The sequence below is a fragment of the Microcaecilia unicolor genome, chromosome 7, assembly GCF_901765095.1.
Source record: "Microcaecilia unicolor chromosome 7, aMicUni1.1, whole genome shotgun sequence".
Lineage (NCBI taxonomy): Eukaryota > Metazoa > Chordata > Amphibia > Gymnophiona > Siphonopidae > Microcaecilia > Microcaecilia unicolor.
The window spans coordinates 42,909,491-42,930,173 of NC_044037.1; the positions used below are offsets into that span (position 1 = coordinate 42,909,491).

The 20,683-nt window shown below is 42.1% G+C and overlaps 1 protein-coding gene across 1 annotated transcript in view; it reads right to left on the reverse strand.

Moving 5' to 3' along the window:
- Positions 1 to 20,683, reverse strand: part of ADGRG4 (adhesion G protein-coupled receptor G4) — a 194,138-nt gene that overhangs the window by 72,304 nt on the left and 101,151 nt on the right. The window contains exons 7-11 of the mRNA XM_030209905.1: positions 18,413 to 18,477; positions 12,834 to 12,882; positions 10,270 to 10,304; positions 6,993 to 7,132; positions 4,391 to 4,517 (exon numbers count right to left, since the gene is read on the reverse strand). Of these exons, the coding sequence (XP_030065765.1) occupies positions 4,391 to 4,517; positions 6,993 to 7,132; positions 10,270 to 10,304; positions 12,834 to 12,882; positions 18,413 to 18,477 (416 nt within the window). The remainder of the gene's footprint in view (positions 1 to 4,390; positions 4,518 to 6,992; positions 7,133 to 10,269; positions 10,305 to 12,833; positions 12,883 to 18,412; positions 18,478 to 20,683) is intronic.

Here is a 20,683-nt window from a genome sequence, read left to right on the forward strand (position 1 = left end):
AATCCACTGTTGCTCTCGATCATGTGGAACCCGAACTTTTGGTTGAAACAATGCGACCATGATTGGGAATTAGCCCAGGTGGATTAGGTGAAGATGGAGTAACTTTAACTGAGTATATCACAAAAAAGGATTTGAGAGAGTATCACTATTGTTTAACCTCTAATATTTCTCTCATATATTGGCACCAAAGTATTTTTCTATATGTATGACTATGGTTCTGTGAAGTGCATTGCAGAATATTTTAGCTATAAGGTTCAATATTTCCTTTTGAAGAAAAGGGGAAAAAAGCCTCAGCAGAAAGCCTAACCAACCACCCAAAAACAATGTTGAAAAACAACATGGGTGGAAAGAAATCAACGGGCTGTTTACTACTACTACTATTTAGCATTTCTATAGCGCTACAAGGCAAATCTTCACGGGCTCCAAAAAAAAAAAACCCTTATAACTCCAAAACTGTAGTGTAAAAATGCTGACTTCACAGAACTGACTTCAAGTGGATCCCCAAACATCAGAATTTATATCGGATATTTTACAGAGACCATCTATTTTGGACATGGGTGACTCTGGCACTATCCAGTTGGCGTCCTGGGATGACTTTTTCACAGAATCCAAGATATTGGTCCGTGCTACATTACACGGGGCCATAATTTTGGAATACTGTTAAAAAGAGATGATCCCCCGTGGTCTTCAGATTGTCAAACCTCCAAAACATTTTACTGAAGTTTCTCAATAGGTGGGCTGCAGTGTTAAATAAATGCTCGGTTGACCTGATGGTCTTAATCATTGAAAAACCCCGCCTGGTTACGGATGATCTTCACAAAAGTTTGGAAAAAAAGAAACTGGGTCTTAAAAAATCCTCAACATCAGAGACAGACTTTGATAATCATATGACTGATATGAACAAGAAAATAGACTCCTTTAAACAAGATTTACACAAATTTAAGATCAAGAAGTTCAAAAGAGATTCATTAGACTATGCCAAGGAGTCGGTATATCAGTGGTTACAAGAGAAACCGACTACCAAACCTAGATCCAACAAGGTGGCATTTGATCAGTCGGAGTCTTCTGAAGACAACTCTTTGGGTTCTGATGAACCTTTTTGTAGACAGGCGCCCCCCAAAAAAGAGCCTATGAAATCGACAAGGCAGATCACAGAACAGGTTCCAAAACAGATCCAACAATCGTCACCCGAACACTCGATCCCAGAAGGATTGAATCAGGATTTAAACATTATAAATATATCTCAGTACTCTTTGAATATTACAGAGAAACAACTTCTCAGCAGAGGGTTGTCATTTGTAACTGTTCAACCCCTGAATCCTTTTTGGTTGAGAGTGGATTTAGAACGCTTCTTCAGAAAATTACATCTGAAAGAGTTCTTTTCGGAACATCAATTTTCCATGAACACCAACTCTAGAGTACGGAATAAATCTACCTGGATTCCTCCAACTCCCACGAGCCCCCCCCCTGTCTGTATTTAAAGCATTGATCATCAAAGAAGTGGAGGAATACACTATCCAATCCATCCACCAACATCAAAATTTAACTAAGGATGAGAAGAAAACTTTGAATGATCTTAGATGTAATTGTAACATTAGGATCTGCCAAGCAGACAAGGGGGGGTGCTGTGGTTATTATGGACAGGGAGGACTATGACAATGAAGTATACCGTCAACTTAGTATTTCCACAGGCTATATAAAGCTGGAGGAAGATCCCACCCCAACCTTAAGATCCTACATCAGGAATATTACAGAAGAAGCACTGGAATCGGGCTACCTATCTAAACCGGATTTCGAGTTTTTGAACAGAGAGGACCCTATCAGGCTCATTTTCAAAGCACTTAGCCTCCCAAAGTTCCATAGAAACCTATGGAACTTAGCCTCCCAAAGTGCTTTGAAAATATGCCTCCATGACTCCACTTTTTTACATACTTCCAAAAATTCATAAGACTCTAATAAAACCTCCTGGACGCCCGATTGTGTCCAAGGTCGGCTCAGTACTAGAACCTCTCTCTGTATATGCGGATACCTTTTTAAAACCACTAGTAATGAGAGGTCCTACCTATATCAGAGATTCCTCCGATTTTCTTACAAAGTTGGACACCATGCAAAATGTACAGGAGATCACATTTCTTGCCATGTTTGATGTTAAAGCTCTATATACATCCATTCCACAAATGGAGGCACTTCAAGTTCTTTATACTCAATTACTGGAGGAGGAACCAAAACATGGTATATCAACCTCCCTCCTGATTTCCTTGATCGATCTGGCTCTGAAACAAAATTTCTTCAAGTACCGAGATGAGTTTTTCCAACATGTCTCAGGTGTGGCAATGGGGGCTACATTTGCCGCCTCGGTATCAAACCTTTTTATGCAGGATTTCAAGTCCAAATGGATCTTTCACAACTAGTTTGGGGGCTTCATAGCCCTGTGGGTACGCTTTATAGATGACGTGTTTGTCCTATGGACTGGAACGAAGGAGAAACTGCTGGAATTTTTTAATTGGCTGAACACGTGTCACTCTAAGATACAATTCATGCTAAATTACCATCCTATCCAAATATCTTTTCTGGATATATTGATTGTGAAACAGAAAGATGTTCTGATGACTTCTGTGTTTAAAAAAGAGACAGATCGGAACACGTGTCTCCATTTTTCAAGTGACCATTCGCCTTCTCTTAAATGCAGCCTCCCCTATTCCCAGTTTCTCAGATTCCGTCGTATCTGTACTGACTTATCTGATTTCAAACAGGAATCCAAAGCATTCAAAACACGCCTTTTGAAGTGGGGTTATCACCAACAGGTCATTCATAAGGCTTATACAAGAACACGGTTTTCAAACAAGGATTTACTGTTTGCTCCCAAACCAAGAAATCAGTAAACAAAGGATTCCATGACCTGCATTCTGAAGTATACCCCGGGCATTGACAAGGTTTCCAGAATTATTCACAAGCATTGGAATATTCTGAACATGTCACCTGCTTTTTCTCAGACATACTTATGTTTTGCCTTTACCAGGAATTCTAATCTCAAAGAATTGGTAAGCCTGACTGACATTTCTAAGACTACCCAGAAAATGACACTCCAAGGCAGCCATACAAGATGCTCACAATGTTTCTTGTGTCAAAACACATTGGAAATAAAAGATTTTTTTGTTCACCCTGAGACACAAAATAAGTTTTTTCTGAGATTTAATACCACATGTTCGTCGGACCATGTGGTATATTTGATTATCTGCCTGTGCCCTAAGATCTAATGGGGTGAGACCATCCACCCTTTACGCAAACGCCTGTCTGAACACAAAAGCTGTCTGAAGAGATCCAGATTGGAAGTGCTGATTGTGACACACTGTCTTGAGATGGGACATGACTTTTCCTCCCTCCAGGTTTGTGCAATTGATCAGATTCCAGCCAATACTCCTGGTAGACTCAAGAAGTTACTCCAGAGGGAACAATTCTGGATCTATATACTGAACACAGAAGAACCCTGCGGCTTGAATTTGCGACTGGAGTGGAGGACCTTTTTTTGAATAGAACTATTCACAATATTACCCAAGGTTTTCTTATCCGTGTCTTATTTTTGCCTGATTTTAGAAAGTGCACAACTTTTTTGCTTAGGCACAATATTTGGACATTATTTTACACAGAATACGGTACCTGAGGAGCAGGGTGATTCCCCTCTGAGTGGGACAGGAAATGAGATTACTGATTCCCAGGATGTGACATCACTCATTTAAGAATATAAAGGAGAGAAAAGAAGCCGTGGCCGTTTTGTGGCTTGGTGATCCCATTATACTAAGGCTAAATGTGCCTCATATCAATGGCAAGTATTTTCTTTTGAATTATTTATCTTAATCTTTGACTTCTGGATTGATTTTTTCACTTTTAAAGTTAAGTAAAAATTGTTTTCATGTTTGGGGATCCACTTGAAGTCAGTTCTGTGAAGTCAACATTTTTACACTACAGTTTTGGAGTTAGAAGGGTTTTTTTTTTGAGCCCGTGAAGATTAAACCGTTGATTTCTTTCCACCCATGTTGTTTTTCAACATTGTTTTTGGGTGATTGGTTAGGCCCCCTTCGTTCAACTGAAACAGCACTTCAAATCTGGGCTAAAGGCCTACCTGTTTGATGCTGCTTTTAATTCCTAACTTGTCACCTGCTTGTAACCTTTATGTCATTTTCCTCTCTCAGTAGTCCCTTTTTCCTATGTGTCCTATCTGTCTGTCCTACCCTTATTCCTATTTGTCCTGTCTGTCTGTCCTGATTTAGATTGTAAGCTCTTTTGAGCAGGGACTGTCTTGTCTCTTCTTCATGTTCAATTGTGAAGCGCTATAGAAATGATTTGTAGTAGTAGTAGTAATGTGTGGCAGGAAAGGGATGGTTGAACTTACCAGTATCTGGTGGCTAACCTACTTGGCTTATCATTGCATACCAGCGAAGCTGTCTCAGTGGCATTTGTGTCTGGCCAGTTACAGTCTTCTTTTGAACATGTTTTATTGGCAGGACAAAATCCTGGATCTAAAATGGAGAGATTGAAAAGAGGACATTCAAAAAAATTCAAATGAGAAGCTCATTAATAAGCTGTTAAATAACACCCTAATGGTAGAAAGTTGTGTGCCCAAATTTACATACACAAATTATAGAATAAGCTCAGTTGGACTTGTAACTTAATTTACTAATGAGCTGATAGTTGGTATTAATGAGTAATAATAGGCTATTCTGTAAGTTGCGAACTCAGGGGCCCCTTTACTAAGCCGTGGTAAAAAGTGGCCTGCAGTAGTGTGGGTGTGTGTTTTTGGCGCGTGCTGGGCTGTTTTTTATCATGGCTGGGAAAAAAGGCATTTTGTGGGGGCAGTAAATAGTCGTACACTAAAATTAAAACTAGCGTGTGGCTAATAACTGCCTGAGCCCTTACCGACACCCATTGACCTAGCAGTAAGGGCTCACATGCTATGTGTGCGGTAATCAGCGCGCACCAATGTTACCATGCTGCCGATTAATGCCAGGAATGACCCCTGCGGTAGACAATAGAAAATTATTTTCTACTACGGGAAACAGTACGTGCCAACTTCGAAACTACCGCAGAGTGCCTGCACTATCCCTGCGGTAGTGCCAATTTGGTGCACGCTACCTGCACATTAGCCCTACCTCTGCTTAGTAAGAGGGCCCCTCAAATTCCAGAATGTATAACTTCAAGGGGGAATGGAACTGGGAGGAGCATGGGCTGGTTTGGGGCGTGTCAGTCAGTTGCACACGTGGGTTATAGAATACTATCATTTAAGCGCCTGACTACCTACATACAGTTAGGCGCAAGCATGAACACCAGCCATTGAGCTGGCTTAAATGCTCATGTCTAAAGTTGGGCTAGTGGTGTTCGTAGGTCAGCTGCCACCCAGGGCAGATCACCGCTGCACACACCCCTGGCACATCACCTCCCCCCCCCCCCCCTTTGCATCACCTCCACCCAACTCCCCCAGCGCATCACCTCCACTCCCCCAGCACATCACCTCCACCCCTCAGCACATCACCTCCACCCCCTTAAGCGCATCACCTCCACTCCCCCAACACATCACCTCCACCCCCCCCCCAAGCGCATCACTCTTACCTCCTGGGGGTGCAGGGAGCAGTCACGCGGCTGTCGGCTATGCCGGTTCCCTGCCCCAAAACAGGAAGTAGCATCAGAGGGAGCAGGGAACCAGCAGAGCCGACAGCCACACAGCTGCTCCCTGCACCCCCTTGCAGCGTGCACCTGGGGCGGACCGCCCATACCGCCTCTCCCTTGGTACCCCCACTGAGTTAGGCACATAAATGCAGTCATACACTAAAATTCTCTAACGGCAGTTGCGCTCATAAATGCTGATGTAGAATTGGCGCTTAGCAGGCATCATACCAGTGCCTAAATTTTGGTGACCTTTTGAGAATTTACCCCTAAGTGTTTATTAATTACCAATAAAGCGCTTATTGATCATAATTGTAACTGAAGAGCCGAAAAAAGGTATCCAATGGGATGCAAATAGAGTTTAATTTATTTATTTAAACTTGTTAACACGCTCATTCATTTGGATGATCCAAGACTGGTACAGCAAATGAAAAAATTTACAAACTATACAGTTCAACACATAACAGAATGCATAAAATACGAATATCATAAAACCTAACATGAGGCATGAAGCAAGCCTCAAATACAAATAAAATCAGTAAAACAAAATGACTAATTAACATCCAAGGTATGCAACCATATCTTAAGAGGATTTGAGAGTTCCAAAAAATCCTGTAAGGGTCTACTTAAAGGTCATGCAACCCTCCTAATATACAGTAACCAGGGCCACATTTTTGATTAGGCCCAACAGGCACTGCTGTGCTCAAGGGGCACCTGCTCACTCATGTGGATGGAGCGTCATCTCCCCATGGTGGGGGGAGAGAGCCAAGAAAATGTGCAGCTTTGGAGGGCAGCCATTGATCCTCCCTTCAGATTTTTGGATCTTTGGACTCAGACAGAAGAGTGGAGGAGGGTGTAAAGTCAGGTTGACCACTTCCCAGCTCATCTGGGGAAGTTTAGGATATTTTTGGAGGCTTCTGACATGTAAGAGGGACACAGATGGGGATTATAAAGGGAATTCATACAAATGAAATTGGGTACATGAGAGTGGAAATCAGGGGCATGAAAGGGTTGTTGGCCCTGCATTGGATTTCATTTGGCTGGTGAGGGAGGACTTAACCACTATATCTGAGCACATAGTCTGAGCCCTCAATTCTAGGTGGCCAAGTTCAGAATAATTTTCAGCTGATATTCTAGCCAGCTAGAACTGGCTAAAAATCAGCTGGTCAAAATCTGGTCTGTTAAAGTAGACATTGAGGCAATTTTTATTTTTATTTATTTATTTTAATTGGGCCCAATAGAATTTAGATCTTTCAGGAAATCACATTCTTTTTTCTAAATTTTGATACTAAGTAGGAAATATTCAGATTCAGAAACATAGAAAAGCATGTTACCTAGATGTGTCACATTTATGGACTGTAGAGCTACACTGGATGGATCCACTCTGTAGCTTGTTCTATTCAATAGATCTTCTATTTTTGTAATTAATATGTCTTCTGTTTCACTGGAATTTGCCTGTACAAGCACTTTCCATCTGGAACAAATATTATGATATGAAACTAGCATGAGAACATATGGACACTTTTCTTTATTGAATACTAGCACAAATGACTGAAAACATGTTATACTGAGGCCAGAGCCAGAGTGAGGGGGCACATTTTAGCCCCCCCCCCCCCCGCCATTGCTGGACCCCCCCACCGCCAACGACCCTCTCCACCCCCCTCCCACCGCCAACCCTCCCACCGCCGCCATCGCCTACCTTTGCTGGCGGGGGACCCCAACCCCCGACAGCCGAGGTCCTCTCTTCTGTTGCAGCAAAGCTTCCTTCAGTTTCAAATTCTGAGTCTGATGTCCTGCGCGTTGTACGTGCAGGACGTCAGACTCAGAACAGGAAGCTTTGCTGCAACGGAAGAGAGGACCTCGGCTGGCGGGGGTTGGGGTCCCCTGCCAGCAAAGATAGGCAATGGCAGGTTGGCGGCGGGAGGGGGGTGGAGAGGGTCGTCGGCAGGGGGGTCCAGGACCAAATCTATGGGGTCCCAGGCCCCAGTGGCCCCACGCAGTTACACCCCTGTTTTGCAGGTAAAGCAAGGGTGGATTGACCATTGAGGCAACCGTGAAGTGCCCAAGGGCCCAGAGCAGTTGGAGGCCCCAGTACCTCCTCCTCACGTGACTGACATCACTCTCCCCTCCGCCCCCACGTCTGGCACTCCCCCTCTCTCACCCCTCCCCTGCTTCAACATTTCCCCTGACTCTGACACCCCCGTTCCCCTGGGTTTACCTCAAAAGTTTCTTTCTCCATACAGGGTCTTCTTGGCATAGGCTGTCTGCCACTGACCTGAACTTTCTCTATGTTGCAGCTCACCCTTTTCTGATGTAACTTCATGCTTCTGCAAGGGCAGGCCACTGCAGAGAGACGGTTCCAGTCAGTGGCAGACAGCCTATGCCGGGGCCTCTGTAGAGAAAGGAATTTTTGATGTAAATGGGGGAGGGGGAGAGCTGAACCTGGGGATGGAGGAGAGAGAGGAGGGAGAAAGATGTTTGACCTGGGGAAAGGAGAGAGGGAGGCAGAGAGGTTGGATTTGGTTGTGGGGGAGGGGGCACAGATAATGGAGCTGCCAGTGAGGGAGCAGAGATGATGCATCCAAGGAAAGGGAGAGGTGCACCTGGGAGAGGGAGAAAGAAGGAGAGGGAACTGCAAGCACAGGCTGGCAACTGGGAGAGCCATTTTAACAAGGACTTCTCAACAAGTCTGGCACATTTAGGTTCCCAGGACAATGCAGATGTAGTTAAATATCTCTGAGACAGGAACTTTGTGAGAAAGTGTTTAAAAAAAATTCATGATTACCAGCTTTTTATGCTTACCCAAACTGTGCACAAGTAACAAGAGAAAGTAGCATTGGTATTTAGTTATAAAATGATTAACATAACATCCATAATATCTGTAGACCAGTTTAAAAGCACAAATTGAAAACATGACTTTTTTGACAAGCATATGGAGACTGAGTCACCGCTGGATGGTTATCAAATGAATTATTTTGGAGCGCACTTTGATGACTATTTTTATGGAAGAGCTGAATATGAATGATATATTGGATTGTGGTGATAATGCTATTTAAGTTTGTTTTATTGTTTATTTTGTCTTTGTTGTTATTTTTATTATTATGAATGTTTTATTTGTAAGCCATCTAGAACAATGAGGATTGAGAGGCTAATAAGTATTTGAAATAAATAACAATTAATTAATTAAGGACCAGCATGATATAGATTCTTACTAAAACAGGGTAAAGGCATCCAGACACTGGGTCTACACTGCAGACATTATACCAGCCTGATGCAGAATCCAGAATAAAAAAAAGCAGACTGATGTAACTGAATGCGAGGACAATATGCTCTGAAAAATTACAATCAGGAGCAATACATTTCTTAAATTATTTTCTAATATATAAACTTCATTTCATTGTAATATAATTTCCCTACTAACACTATAAGCTGACCAGTACTTGTGCTTGAAAACAATCACTGCAGTTCCTTTTTCATAGAATCTAGATTCCGCATGCCACAAGTTTGATTAAAACCCTTCATCACACCCAATAGAGCCTGGAAGTTCTTTAGAAATCACCCAAATAGTATCCAAGCCAGAATATATATAATAATTTAAATATTGAAAGACCATATTTTATCTCCAAGCAAAATAGCCTCCAGACACATGGACCCCATCTAATGAAAACTGAAATTAAAAGCCACAGTGCTTTTACAATGGCTGACTTTACGCCACATTTGGAGTGACAGATGCTGTCATATCCCTACAGAGTGGCTAATTCCTAAGGAGCCTATCATCCAAAATTCCTGCTAAAATTTTGTATCAAAAGCATTTATTTGGAGCGCTCGATTTACCATATAAACTACTATGCAAGATCATAACTGCATTACACAGAAAAAAAGAATGCAAAGAGTACCCCCTCCCCCCAGAATACCTTACAATCCCTGGTGGTCTAGTGGTATATTCAGGGCAGGAGTGATCCCCAGTTGCTCTTACCTATGTCAGTTCTACTCTCAAAATGGCTGCCATGACCTCTTGCAGCATTCTCACGAGATTGCCACTAGAGATCCTGGCAGCCATTTTGAGAGAAAAGCTAGCATGAGTAGGAGCGACTGGGGATTACTCTTACCCTGACAACACCGCTAGACTGCTAGGAACTGTAAGAAAGGCCTGAGGGGGCACCTACAGGTGGTCAGGAGGCAGAGGCAACTCCTGTTCGGAAGGGAAGGAGAGGGAGGCAGGGAGACAAACAGGACAAACCATACATTTTTGGCTTCCAAAAAAAACACTGTCAGTTTCAGCTGAAACTGAAACCATGGTCATAGCCTTTTGGCCGAAACTAAAACTGGGCAGAAAAAGGATTTGGGGACAGTTTTGGCACCATAACCACAACCAAACCTGAAATTTGGTAGATACAATTTAAGAAAAGCTGAGAGTGTTACAAATGGCTTTGTACTGGTTTCACATATTGCTGTTTATGAAAACCTGGATAACTGTGACTCTTGGATTATATTCTCAGAAGAAGACAGTAACTTAATATTTGTAAATCATATGGTAAACAATAAGGGAGCTAAAAGGCTAGATTGAAAAGTAATCTGTATTAAAAAGTGATCTCTACGTCTGGTTCTTACCTGATGTTAACATTGGAATACGTCTTTATTTCACTCTGTTTACAAAAAAATTAAACACAAAGCATGCATTAGGTAACACTGATTTTAAGCTGAAGACAATAAGAATTCAAGTTAAAAACCTACTCAGAACTGCATAGTAAATGCAATAACATAACATTTGTCTCTGGTGAGACCTTGTTTAAATTAGTGTACAGTTCTGGAGACCGAATCATCACAAAGATATAAACAATGAAATCGGTCCAGAGGGTGGCTACTTAAATTGTCAGTGATCTTCATCATAAAGCGTATGGGACATACTTAAAGATCTCAATATGTATACTTTGGAAGAAAAGCAGGAGAGGAGAGATATGATATAGACACTTAAATATCTATGTGCCATAAATGCACATGAGGTGAGAGCCTCTTTCAATTGAAAAGAAGCTCTGGAACGAGGAGCATAATACGAAGGTGAAAGGGGATAAATACTGAAATAATGGGATGAAATATTTCTTTATTTTATTTCTTTATTTATTGAGAACATTTATATCCCACATATTCCCAACATAGCAGGCTCTATGTGGCTAACAACAGTTAGAGAATTTACATCATACCAATGCAAAGATGGGACAGAGAATAAGGATCAACTTGGGGGGGGGGGGACAACAGGGGAAACAACAAGGGACGGCAGGAGGTTAAGTAACTACGGAGTAAGTTTTATCACAAAGTCTTGAGGAGTTTCTTGAACAAAATATGGTCGGAAGTCTCTTTTAATGATGATGGTAGAGCATTCCAATAGCGAGGACTCACAAAGCAAAAAGAGGAGGCGAAGAGCAGTTTGTAACGGAGATTTCTGCAGTTAGGATAGTGGAGATTTAGATATGTGTGAGATGGTTTTATGGAATTTCGTGGAGGGAGATCAATCAAGCTGAACATATAAACTGGAGCAACCCCGTAGACGATCTTGTGGGTCAGGGCACAGACTTTGAATTGGATGCGCTCTTTTATGGAAAGAGTGGTGAATGTGTGGCACAGCCTTCCAGTGGATTTGTAGATTTCATCGTATCACTTGTTGTTCTGGGCAAGTCACTTAACTGTCCATTGCCCCTGGTACAAAATAAGTACGTGAATATATGTAAACCGCTTTGAATGTAATTGCAAAAACCTCAGAAAGCCGGTATATCAAGTCCAATTTCCCTTTCCCTTTTCCAAATCATTAATGAATAAGTTCAATAATGGTAGTCCTGGTGCACCCTCTATTTCACTCTGTTGAAAGAATTGATTATTTTTACCAGTTCAACAATTCTCCATGGCCTCCTATACCGCAACTTTGTCATTTCCTGAGGAGTCTCATTGCTATATTACTTCTGAAAATCCAGATATACAATATCCACTGACTCAATCTTATGAACGTGTTTATGAACTTTGCTTCCCTTTGCTAAGCCAATGCTGAAAGAGATAGTTAAATACCACAATCCCCCCCCCCAGCATAAAAGCACAGGAAGTGAGTCTTTTTCAATTGAATGGAAACTCTGAAATGAGGGGGCATAGGATGAAAATGAAAGGGGACAGACTCAGGAGTAACCTGAGGAAATACTTCTTCATGGAAAGGGTCATAAATTCATGGAACAGCCTCCTGATGGAGGGCGTGGAAACGAAGACTGTATCGAAATTCAGGAAAGCTTGGGACAAGTACATAAAATCTCTAAAGGAGAGGTAGGGATGTAGAGGGCATGGGTGGGCAAACCAGATAGGCATTTGCCCCTGGATTCTATATATGGCACCAAAATTTCAGCACGGATCCAAGATGTGCGTCTCTAGCATTTAGCACACGCTTCTTTTTAGCACGTGCTAAAAACGCTAGCACACCTTTGTAAAAGAACTATTTAGTGGCAATTAGCTTAGTTACATACAAAAATGACCCTTATGTGCCCAATTTATATCGCACTCTATAGAATTTGAGGGTTAATGCTGATTACGGGGGACAATGCACAACATGGCAACGTTAAATTGGCCACATGTAAATGCTGCTGCACTCTCTATGTATTGTTAGTTTTGTACCTGCTGTGTTGGAACTAGAAGATGGCACAGGTTCTCTGCCACTTCTAATGCCATTTAGTACACAAACGCCTTGATAAGCAAAGTGATTTCTTTACATCAGACCATTACAAGCTGATGCATGCCACTACCTTCTCTTACATGAGCACGCAGTTATGGAATGCACTACCTACAGACCTGAAAACAATCGGCGAAACAACTATGTTCCGCAAATCTCTGAAGACATATTTCTTCAACAAAGCCTACAATGAGAACCGATAACCTCACTAATCCACCTCACCAACCCACTCAGTTATGAAAGCCCACCTTCTATAACTACCCTAATCACTCCCTTCCTTCTTCTCTCTTCCCTTACTTAATCTCTGCACAATGCTAACTGTATCTGATATCCTGGAATGACAATGTTAACAAAACTATGTAAGCCACATTGCGCCTGCAAATAGGTGGGAAAATGTGGGATACAAATGCAATAAATAAATGAATAATATTAATCAGAAAAAGAGTCCTAACCAGAACTGCATCCAGTGTACCTGTACATAAGCTCTCAGCTGTGCACTGCTCCACCTTCTCTTGCGGTTGCTACATAAAGACATAAATATTTATGTTTATATTTTATTATTTATATCCCATCTTTATCCAAAGTGGGTAACAAAGCAACATACATAGATTAAAATTCAAACAAACAAAATATTCAAACCTAACAAATACTGCAGAGCAATAAGGTCAACAGAGCATAAGTACATTAAGACAGTTCACTAGTTTGGCTTAAAAGGTATGTATGTATGCATTGATTTGAATGATTGGCAAAGTAAATAAAATGAGCAAATGAAAAATGATTCTTGGAGTTTTCCAGATAATCAAGCAAGGAAAAAGTGTGACATTCTAGCTAGTAGTTAACCCGCCCCCTCCCAAAACCTTTTTGAAAGCTGTCAACTTCACCTCAAATCACAGACCAGCTTTGAAAATAGGAGATGGACCCCACCACTGTTTACTGCCACTAAGAGAAGGGACATATCTGTATAACAGTAAGTGGTTTTGAAAATCCCGCTCTTACTCTCTCTCCTGGGAGGATTTTCATATTACACCTTGTGCTCACAGGCTTTTGTGCTCTATTTTACATTTTTGCTTTTTTTAGTTGACAAACTGGTCTTTCCCACAATCATATTGTTTGGTCATAAGCGCATGAGTTACAGCTTTCCTTGAAGTCTTTAAACCAGAAAAATCTTGTGGCACTCAGTGAGGGCAGGTAATGATGTGCATTTTAGAGTCACCTGAGAATAATGTGAATCAGCATGAAACTAAAACAGAGATAGTACACTCATTAACCATTTTAATTGTGGTATAATAATAAGTATTGACACTTCTGTTTCATTTCTGGAATGTTTCCATTATAAAATGATTTTCATAAAAATCATTCTGTTCTCATCTTTCACACCTGTGAAGGGAAATTATGTAACAGAGCACTAAGGCAGGAAAGACATGTAGATACATCTGTTATACCTAATTTAGGGGTCCTTTTACTAAGCTGCAGTAAAAGGGAGGGGCCTGCGCTAGCGTCAGAATGTATTTTTGGCATGCGCTGAAGCCCTCTTATACCGCAGCGGGTAAAAGGCTATCTTTTCTTCGGGAAAAGAAATGGCCAATGCGGTAAGTGAACCACTTGCCGGGTGGCCATTTTGGGGGAGAGCATTTACCACCACCCATTGAGGTGGCGGTAAGGGCTCCTGCACTAACCCGGCGGTAACGGGCCAGCTTGTGACGCTGCCTGATTACCGCTAGGTAAGCACCGGCGCTACAAAATTGAAATTATTTTTGAAGTGCCAGAAATGGCGCATGTTGAGGGTGGGAACTACCACCTGGCTCCTGCGGCAGCCCGGCAGTAGTTCCGAATTGGTGCACCACAAGCCAGTTGCCGAACGCCAACCCTTTAGTAAAAGGGCCTCTTATAAAGGCAATATATTCAGCTATAGGGGCAACTCTATAATTTATCACCTCAGGTTAGTCACCTCGATGCCACATGCTGAAAAACAATTCTATAACAGCATCATGGAAGCAAGATTTTGTTACACAATACTAGTGTATGTCGGAATTGATGAGCCTACATTTAGGCACACCCATTTCAGCCTGGTCTACGGCTGTCATAAGCTGGTGCACCTAAGTGCCAGGCAGTGCACGCAACTCACAGTGTTCTAGAAGGTTCTGATGTAAGTAGGAGACACACCCATGTCTCGTCCATGCTCTACCCATGTGGAGTTACACAACCTGTGCACTTAAGCTACCAACATAGGCCGCATGCACCCAGTTATAGAACTGCAAAGGATGATGCACATGGAGTGTCTAGATCAGTGATTCCCAAACTTGTTCCTGGAGGCACCTCAGCCAGTCAGGTTTTCATCATGATATCCAGAATGAATATCTACGAGAGAGATTTGAGTGCAAATCTCTCTCATGAATATTCATTGTGCATATCCTGAAAACCTGACTGGCAGGGGTGCCTCCGGGACCAGGTTTGGGAATCAATGGTCTAGAGGTTTGCAATGCAAAAAGACAAAAGCATGGTAAAGACATGCAGGTCTGGAACAATTTTTATGGTCCCTGCTTTCAGTTTTAGCAGTGCCACACAAGCATTCTCTACTTTAGTAAATGTTGTGGCATCTACCACACTACCATGTGTACCCTCGGGGCTTTTTTCCTTCTATACTGGCAACTTTTTTCTCCTCCATAAGTCTTTAGGACGGGAGGAGTTATAGAGCAGAACAGCACCAGGATAATGTGCACTAAGTACAAATTCTATATCTGCTGTCAAAAAAAATGACTACTTATAGCCAAATATTACAACACAGTGGCGGAAAAAGCCTCAAAAAGCTTCTGGGTCTTGAATTGACCTAAAGAAGCTGTGTCGGGTCAAAAGACCTTACTTTCATCACAGGCATAAAAAACCGCTACTGTAATTTTACTTAATTTTATTTATTGTACTCAACTTATGATCATCTATATTTTATATAAACACCACACTTATCTTTGCAGTGGGTGCTTCATAGCAAAGGATAGCGTGAAAATGCTGAATTCTTCCCTCTCCACCAGTGCGGGGCGTGATTTCTAATGTTAAATATTTCTTCCGTAGATAGTGCGTTAGAGGCCCTGAAGCAGCCTTGCGAAACGCTGGCCATCGTCAGGCCCCGCACTGGTGGAGAGGGAAGAATTCAGCATTTTCACGCTATCCTTTGCTATGAAGCACCCACCGCAAAGATAAGTGTGGTGTTTATATAAAATATAGATGATCATAAGTTGAGTACAATAAATAAAATTAAGTAAAATTACAGTAGCGGTTTTTTATGCCTGTGATGAAAGTAAGGTCTTTTGACCCAACACAACTTCTTTAGGTCAATTCAAGACCCAGAAGCTTTTTGAGGCTTTTTCCGCCACTGTGTTGTAATATTTGGCTATAAATAGTCATTTTTTTTGACAGCAGATCTTATTGTTTTGTTCTGTTTAATAGTAAGTCGATCTGCAATCGGGCATATTTATATAATAGCAAATTCTATATCTGCCATTACATGTGTAATTACCATTATAGAGTACTAAAGCTGGCGACTAATTGCTATCAGCTAGGTGCATAACTGATAGTGTTCTATAAACCACGCCCCTGACTCACCCATGCCCCTCCCAGATCCTTGCAGTCCCGTACTATGGATTTTGCTGCACTGTGCATGCAAGTTTATTAAGGGGACAGCAGCTGCTGCTGTATGGATAAGTCCTTCTGAATATTTGGCCCTACGTGTTTTAACCCTGTTTAGCTGCAACAGATTTTTGATGCTAGGATTTATTTTATTTTAGTTACATTTGTACCCCGCGCTTTCCCACTCATGGCAGGCTCAATGTGGCTTACATGGGGCAATGGAGGGTTAAGTGACTTGCCCAGAGTCACAAGGAGCTGCCTGTGCCTGAAGTGGGATTTGAACTCAGTTCCCCAGGACCAAAGTCTACCACCCTAACCACTAGGCCACTCCTCCACTCTGGTACTGTTGTTGTGACCTTGACACCTAAGCAGCTCACAGCATTAATGTAATTCTCCACTATTCATTCATTTTCTTTTTAAGGAATTAGAATACCACTTACCGTCCGCTTCTCCTCTTCTTACTCTCATCCAATTAGGAGTATATTGAACATATCAGTATAACATACATTTGGTATGTTTGCCTTCCTATTGATTTACTTTTTTGAGATATAACAGTATGTTCTGTTTCTTTTAAGTTATTTTTGTAAATTGCATTAATATGAAGGGTGGAACCTAATTTGACTCAGCCTGGCCATATAATCTGCAACCATCTGGTTCTCTGGTACCATTACTAACTTTACAGCTTCTCTCCTCCATCAGTGAATGATTCAGTGTTTGATAACAGTGTAAATGAAGACAGTGGGCTTTATGAAATCGGCTATAATAGGTTAAAATCATGACAGTGAGAGAAATCACTCATAACTTGAAAGAGTAATTGACTTAAATATGTGTTGATGCTTTCTATAAGGAGGAAGATTACCGTACTTGAATTCTATCCAGACCTTTCCTTCCTTCTCATCTCCATTCTTCTGGAATCCTCATTTTCTAATACATAAAACACTTAAGCAGTGGTGTGCTGGTAAATTTTTAACAACAGGCTTTCTCCCCGGTCCACCTCAGTGCCCCCCCCCCCCCCCGTCCACCACTGTGCTCCCCATCCACCTCTGCACCCCCCCCCCTCCACCTCTGCGCCCCCCCAAAATTGCAGAGCTGGCTATAGCCGGGGGGGGGGGGGGGGGCAATGCATTACTCTCTCCAGGAAAAAAAAATTAAATGATCCCAGATTCCAATCTAATTCATGTTTAATATGGGATAAAATGCCATAAATAAGTAAATAAATATAAACTTTTAACGTTCAGCACCTGATTCTCAAAGTGGACATATTCCAAACACTATAATGAAAATAAAATTATTTTTTTTCTACCTTTGTTGTCTGGTGACTTTGTTTCTCTGATCATGCTGGTCCACTGGTCCAGTATCTGATTTTGCTGCTATCTGTTCCCTTGACTCTGTTTCCAGGGCTTCCTTTCCATTTATTTCTTTTCTTTCCGCCTTTCTTCTTCATTTCTGGTCCTCCGCAGACTTGACTGTACAGTGGATCCAGCTTCTGCCTATTTTCTCCATCCATGTGCAGTTTCTCTCCTCACTTCCTTTTCCCTCATCTAATCTCCTTCCTCTATCTTCCCTCCATGTCCAGCATTTCTTCTCTCTCCCTTCCCTCCCCTCCACCCATGTCCAGAATTTCTCTTGCCCTCCCCTCCATCCATGTCCTGAAACTCTCCTCTCTCCCCTGCCTCCCTCTACCCATCCATACCCAGCAATTCTCTTCTCTCCCCTGCCCCATCTATCCATTCATGCCCAGCAATTCTCTTCTCTCCCCTGCCCTCCATGCCCAGCAATTCTCTTCTCTCCCCTGCCCCCCTCTACCCATCCATACCCAGCGATTCTCCTCCCTCCCCTGCCCTCCCCTCCCGCTCCCATCCATGTCCAACGATTCTCCGTTGCCCCCATCCTCCCCTCCCGTTCCCATCCATGTCCAGCGATTCTCCGTTGCCCCCATCCTCCCCTCCCATCCATCTTTTTTTGTTACCTCCTTTTGAAGAACCGCATTATTTAAAGCCCTGCTGCCCGTCTCTAGCCTTCCCTGTTTGCTTCGTGATGAGTTCGTTCCCTCAGTCCCACCTTCGCGGAAAAGGAAATGACGTCAGAATGACATCAGAAGGCGGGACTAAGGGAATGAACTCATCACGAAGCAAACAGGGAAGGCTAGAGATGGGCAGCAGGGCTTTTGTAAAAGAGACCCATAGTGATATGCGGTATGAATGGCTATGCTCTTGTGATGAATTATTTATTTAATTAAGATATGAGACCAATTCAGAAAGCACATTCTATTCTAACCTAGAATTTATGGCTGAATGTTAACAAATACTGATTTTGTTGAGAACTTCTGAGCAGTAGCAATGTAGCACAATTGATCACATCCGTTTGACAGCTGGCTTATAAATGTATGAGCATTTTCCTGTTAGTAGTACACATGATATCCACAAATACCTTGATTCTTCACTTGTCAAGAAATGGACCACAACAAATTCGGTGTTCATAAAATTATTGTTAAGCTGTGAATAAAAAAAACAAAGATTTAATTAACTGAGATGTAATTCCTACATTTTAAAACCATTTTCACTGAAGGCAAACTTGCTATGTTGTATACTAATTTTATTCTTAAATTCACTGTTATCATTTTATATTGGACATTGATGAACTCTTTTATCTCAACCCAACTTGATTGAATCTTATCTTCCCTATCCCAATACAACATTTTGTACCTATCCCATACCGGATTTGGCGAATGCCTTCACAATATTATGTAAGCCACATTGAGCCTGCAAATATGTGGGGAAATGTGGGATACAAATGTAACAAATAAATAAATAAAATATGTACATTACAATTAATACATTTAATAAATACATAAAATTTATGTATGTGCAGAAGAATGAATATGATGGCAGGTAAGTACCATAAGACCTACCTGGTCTGTTCACTTTCTTCCTGCTGCAAGATCTTAGATCTTAGTTTATTTCCTCCACTTCATTCTGCTTATTCCAGGTATGTCTACAATCCTATAATTGTTTGCATCTCCACCACCTTCACTGAGAGGTTGTTCCATGCATTCTCCATCCTCTCTCCTTTCTCTGAAGAAACATTTCTAATACTACTCCTAGCCTACCTCTTTTCTGACTCATAGCTTGATCTCAAAGCTATCAAGTTTATAATTATTTGACTATCCGCTTAGGGTCAGACCATCAAAGCAGTTACATATACCAAAATATTGAAAATAGAAAGTACAGACCAAAATAAAAAGCAACAACATAAAACAAGTCTAATAATGGAGTGAAGTAGCCTAATGGTTAGTGCAACGGGCTTTGATCCTGGAAACCTAGGTTCAGTTCCCACTGCAGCTCCCTATAACCATTGGCAAGTCGCTTAGGGGCCCTTTTATAAAGGTACGCCATAAAGTGGGCTGTGGTAGTGTTGGCACGTGTATTGGACACACGCTGGACCATTTCTCCAGTGAGTCAGGAAAAATAGGATTTTGGGGAGGGGAACAGGGAAATAAAAACCAGCACACATCTATTTACAGCCTGAGCTCTTAACGCCATCCATTGACTTAGCAGCAAGGGCTCATGTGTTGCCTGCGCGGTAACCATCCAGCATGCGCCAACTGCCGATTACCACCGGGAACATCCCTGCAGTAGGACATTATAGGAAATTATTTTCTACCTTGTGTTTTCAGTGTTCGTCAAACTCGGAATTACCGCCACATGCATGCAGCAGTAATGCTGATTTGACACGTGCTGCAAGTGAATAGGCCCTTACACACCTTTGTAAAAGGGCCCCTTAACCCTCCATTGCCCCAGGCACAAAAACTTAGATTGTGAGCCCTCTAGGGACAGATAAAGTACCTGCATATAATGTGCATAGCGCTGCATACGTCTAGAAATGCTATAGAAATGATTAATAGTAGTAATTTTGCTGTGGCCCAACAAGCCCCAACTTGGAAGTAGGTTATACCTATATACATACTCGGATCACCTGGTAAATGCTGAATGAAATAAATGAGCCTTAAACAGGACTTTAAACTTAAGGAGAGCACCCTCTGCACGTAGTGATAGAGGAACAGCGTTCCACACAGTGGGACCCACTACATTAAACAATAATGCTCGATATGTGCTCAAAGATCTAGATCTTCCTTTCTACTCAAAAAAGCTCGTTTCTTCTGCATTGTTTATGCAAGAACTGAGCATGTGCAAGGAGTCCCAGTGTAGGCAGCTGGAGGCACACTGCTGACTTCCTCTGTCCTACAGCAACATGGGGAGGAGAGGGCAGCTCCACAAGCAAATCTCTTTGGCTGGCAGTGCTTCAGCATCTTCACCAGCAAATGGATGAATAGCTATGCAGGCACCAACTGCTTTCTGTCTCAGAGCCGGCCAAACTTCAAGGGGGCATTTCAGCAGGGTACAGAAGGTGGGACGGGGGCGTGGTTACCAGATGGCCAGCTTTGGCCAATAATGGAAAAAAGATGGCCGGCTCTGACGAGCATTTTGCCGGCTTCACTTGGTCCATTTATTTTTAGGCTCAAGCTTCAGAAAAGTGCCCCAATCAACCAGAGGACCACCGGAGGGAATCGGGGATCACCTCCCCTTACTCCCCCAGTGATCACCAACCCCCTCCCACCCAAAAAAATGTTTTTAAACATTTTTTTTGCCAGCCTCTATGACAGCCTGATATGTCATACCCAGCTCCCTGACAGCAGTATGC